Genomic DNA, 5,000 nt, shown 5'->3' on the forward strand with positions numbered 1-5,000 from the left:
CTCTAAGTTTGTTATTTAAACATGTGCCTCTAAGATTGTGAGTGAAACATGCGCCTCTAAGTTTGTTATTTACACATGTGCCTCTAAGTTGTGAGTGAAACATGCGCCTCTAAGTTTGTTATTTAAACATGTGCCTCTAAGTTTGTTACTGAAACATGTGCCTCTAAGTTGTAACTGAAACATGCGCCTCTAAGTTGTGAGTGAAACATGCGCCTCTAAGTTTGTTATTTAAACATGTGCCTCTAAGTTTGTTATTTAAACATGCGCCTCTAAGATTGTTACTGAAACATGCGCCTCTAAGTTGTAACTGAAACATGCGCCTCTAAGTTGTGAGTGAAACATGCGCCTCTAAGTTTGTTATTTAAACATGTGCCTCTAAGTTTGTTATTTAAACATGTGCCTCTAAGATTGTTACTGAAACATGTGCCTCTAAGTTGTGAGTGAAACATGTGCCTCTAAGTTGGAAGTGAAACATGCACCTCTAAGTTGTAAGTGAAACATGTGCCTCTAAGTTTGCTATTTACTCATGTGCCTCTAAGTTGTGAGTGAAACATGCGCCTCTAAGTTTGTTATTTACACATGCACCTCTAAGTTGTAAGTGAAACATGTGCCTCTAAGTTTGTTATTTACTCATGTGCCTCTAAGTTGTGAGTGAAACATGCGCCTCTAATTTGGAAGTGAAACATGCACCTCTAAGTTGTAAGTGAAACATGTGCCTCTAAGTTTTGAATCTGTCTGGTACTACCAGACCAACATGGACTGTGTTGTGGAGGGTGTTACCGTGGTTACCTTGGCTCTGGCAGCTTCTCTGGTTGGTTCATCCATCCAGTCCAGCTCCTGTAGTCTTACATCCAGAGCATGTTTGATATCCTCTACCAGCTCCTGGACCTACACACACACACACACACACACACACACACACAAACACACACACAGACGTTTGATATCCTCTACCAGCTCCTGGACCTACACAAACACACACACACACACACGTTTGATATCCTCTACCAGCTCCTGGACCTACACACACACACACACACACACACACACACACACACACACACACACACACCTTTGCCTTGCTGTGTGAGGGGAAGTGCTCCTGCACGAAGAGCGCTCCCAGCACCATGCACACACACACACACACACACACACACACACACACACACACACACACACACACACACACACACACACACACACACACACACACACACACACACACACACACACCTTAGCCTTGCTGTGTGAGGGGAAGTGTTCCTGGACGAAGAGTGCTCCCAGCACCATGCACACACACACACACACACACACACACACACACACACACACACACACACACACACACACACACACACAGACACACACACACACCTTTGCCTTGCTGTGTGAGGGGAAGTGTTCCTGGACGAAGAGCGCTCCCAGCACCATGCACACACACACACACACACACACACACATACACACACACACACACACACACACCTTTGCCTTGCTGTGTGAGGGGAAGTGCTCCTGGACGAAGAGCGCTCCCAGCACCATGCACACACACACACACACACACACACACACATACACACACACACACACACACACACCTTTGCCTTGCTGTGTGAGGGGAAGTGCTCCTGGACGAAGAGTGCTCCCAGCACCATGCCAAAGTGTTTGTTGGCCTGCGAGAGGCAGAGGCGGCCCAGCTCCATCTGACGCTCCGTGCCGTCGATCTCCCGGGAGAACTCATGGATGCTGCTCCGGAACGCCGTGGAGAGATGCTCACTGAGCGCCGCCACCACCCGCCACAGCATGTAGTTATGGAGCACCCTACACACACACACACACACACACACACACACACACATATAGAAGAGATGCTCACTGAGCGCCGCCACCACCCGCCACAGCATGTAGTTATGGAGCACCCTACACACACACACACACACACACACACACACACACACACACACACACACACCGCCGCAAGTTAACTCCACGTTAATGTTAGCTTTTGTATTTGAGCAGACCGGGCTCATTCTATCAAACTTGCGCTTGCCTCACGGGTGAAATTGATGGATTCACGTCAATATGAATGGATGACAAGACTTACAAGTGGTGGAAAACGAATATGAAAGTATTTGTTTGGTGAATTAGCGCGTTCTCTCCAAAACAATCGCGGTTGATGTCTCCTGTGAGAATGGGATAGTCTCTCCATAAATTCGTGGTCATTTGAAAGTCCTTAAGTGTCCTTAAGTGTTTAAAGAGGGTTTGTAAAGGAGTTTATGTCTTCGGACCTCTTCTGTTATGTTTCTTCATAATCCACAAGAAGAGGCTTGTGAGACGGTCTGCAGGCTATTCATGATTAAAACAAATTCTGGTTCTAAAAAAGACTGTAGTCTGCTATGAAACCGGAAACGTGAGACTCATGAAAGTGTGCGTGGGGCCGAGGTGTCGGATAGGGTTAGGGTTAGAAAAAGGGAAGAAAGGATGCAGAGAAAAACGGGAGCGGATAAAGGGACCCAAGGAGAAGTCGGAAAGATGTTGGCAGGATTCTCTCAGGTTAATTATGACCTGTGCCATGGCTTTGTCCTCCAACCCCACTTGTCCTCTCTTAACGGAGAAGCCGAGAGCGGAGCACATTGGGAGAAGGAGGGGGAAGGAGGGAGAAGGAGGGAGATGGAGGGAGAAGGAGGGAGGAGGATGGAGGGAGGATGGAGGACATTTTGGGGGACGCACTTAAGCACGTTAAGAGAGTTAAGTAACTGCGCAAGGGGCTCTTGTGTGTCTTGCTTACGCTTTGCGTTTAAAACTGACTATAATCCGGTCTTTACTGTGTAAGAGTGTGTGTGTTTATATGTTTATATTGTTCTATTCATTAGGCTCCTGGTTACCGTAGAGATGGAGAAGTCTGAAAGGATGGATATTGAATTAAGGATCATTAAAGAGAGAAAGAGGGTGATTAACCAAAGAGATTAAACAAGCTTGTTGAGAGAGAGAGAGAGAGAGAGAGGGAGAGAGGGAGAGAGAGAGAGAGAGGGAGAAAGAGAAAGAGGGTGATTAACCAAAGAGATTAAACAAGCTTGTTAAGCTCGTTAGCAAATGTATTCTAATGAGGCTCATTAACATAAAACTCTTAAAAGTGTCCAAGACTCTGCAGTAAGGCATTTCAGAAGGCAGACAGACACAAACACACACACACACGATCCTATGGTCAGTGTGTCCAGACACACACACACACACACACACACTCACACACACGATCCTATGGTCGCTGTGTCCAGACACACACACACACACACACACACACTCACACACACGATCCTATGGTCGCTGTGTCCAGACACACACACACACATACGATCCTATGGTCGCTGTATCCAGACACTCACACACACGATCCTATGGTCGGTGTATCCAGACACACACACACACACACACGATCCTATGGTCAGTGTGTCCAGACACACACACACACACACACACACACACACACACACACACACACACACACACACACACACACACACACACACACACACACACACACATAAGGGAGATGCTCCCCGCTATAGCATGAAGTTATGGAGCAACCTACACACACACACACACTGCGTGCGTAAGAGAGATTGTGTATGTGTAGGTAGGTGTGTGTGAGAGCGGGTGTTTGTGTGTGTAGGTACGTGTATGTGTGAGAGAGTGAGTGTATCGGTCAGTGTGTGTGTGGAGTTGAGTGTGTGTGTGTGTGAGTGTGTGTGTGTGAGTGTGTTAAGGCTGATTTAGGGTCGTTTTAGACGCAGAACCGTAAGCACATCATTTACAAAAGGGACTTGTTTTAGACAAGTTTTGATTTACGGTTCCTTAATGTTCCTAAGGTTCCCTAAGGATTGTGCGTGTTGCAAAGCAAATCAACGCCAGAACTGTAGGATTTAATTTGAGTGAAGTAAGCGTATTTATTGCAGCAGGACAAAGGAAAAAAACATACTGGAGCATGAAAGTGTAGTGGGCGAAAGGCTTGATGATATGAATACATGTGTTACACAAAATACAAAGGTTGGCAATTCAGTACCATTGGTGAAAAAGACAGATCACATGATGCAAAAAATTTGTTTATTGACACATCTTTTAATGACGGCCACAGCGCTTTAAAACGATGTGTTTATGAGTTACATTATTCAAAGGTGAAAGGTAAACGGCGAGAGAATCGCCAGGTGTACCTTCTCATCATGAGTGTATGTTATCAGTGCTTGTAATACAATGGGGTTGGCCGCAAGTTAACTCCACGTTAATGTTAGCTTTTGTATTTGAGCAGACCGGGCTCATTCTATCAAACTTGCGCTTGCCTCACGGGTGAAATTGATGGATTCACGTCAATATGAATGGATGACAAGACTTACAAGTGGTGGAAAACGAATATGAAAGTATTTGTTTGGTGAATTAGCGCGTTCTCTCCAAAACAATCGCGGTTGATGTCTCCTGTGAGAATGGGATAGTCTCTCCATAAATTCGTGGTCATTTGAAAGTCCTTAAGTGTCCTTAAGTGTTTAAAGAGGGTTTGTAAAGGAGTTTATGTCTTCGGACCTCTTCTGTTATGTTTCTTCATAATCCACAAGAAGAGGCTTGTGAGACGGTCTGCAGGCTATTCATGATTAAAACAAATTCTGGTTCTAAAAAAGACTGTAGTCTGCTATGAAACCGGAAACGTGAGACTCATGAAAGTGTGCGTGGGGCCGAGGTGTCGGATAGGGTTAGGGTTAGAAAAAGGGAAGAAAGGATGCAGAGAAAAACGGGAGCGGATAAAGGGACCCAAGGAGAAGTCGGAAAGATGTTGGCAGGATTCTCTCAGGTTAATTATGACCTGTGCCATGGCTTTGTCCTCCAACCCCACTTGTCCTCTCTTAACGGAGAAGCCGAGAGCGGAGCACATTGGGAGAAGGAGGGGGAAGGAGGGAGAAGGAGGGAGATGGAGGGAGAAGGAGGGAGGAGGATGGAGGGAGGATGGAGGACAT

The 5,000-nt window shown here is 46.1% G+C and overlaps 2 protein-coding genes across 2 annotated transcripts in view; both read right to left on the bottom strand.

The window, feature by feature from the left end:
* The window catches only part of LOC308369939 (NACHT, LRR and PYD domains-containing protein 1 homolog), a gene marked incomplete at both ends in the record, with an annotated part of 395,357 nt that overhangs the window by 296,232 nt on the left and 94,125 nt on the right, over positions 1–5,000 (bottom strand). The window lies entirely within an intron of this gene.
* The window catches only part of ecel1 (endothelin converting enzyme-like 1), a gene marked incomplete at both ends in the record, with an annotated part of 26,469 nt that overhangs the window by 10,052 nt on the left and 11,417 nt on the right, over positions 1–5,000 (bottom strand). The window contains 2 exons of the mRNA XM_080844711.1: positions 790–888; positions 1,599–1,821. Of these exons, the coding sequence (XP_080700837.1) occupies positions 790–888; positions 1,599–1,821 (322 nt within the window). The remainder of the gene's footprint in view (positions 1–789; positions 889–1,598; positions 1,822–5,000) is intronic.

This window comes from Sprattus sprattus (genome assembly GCF_963457725.1).
Source record: "Sprattus sprattus genome assembly, chromosome: 9".
Lineage (NCBI taxonomy): Eukaryota > Metazoa > Chordata > Actinopteri > Clupeiformes > Clupeidae > Sprattus > Sprattus sprattus.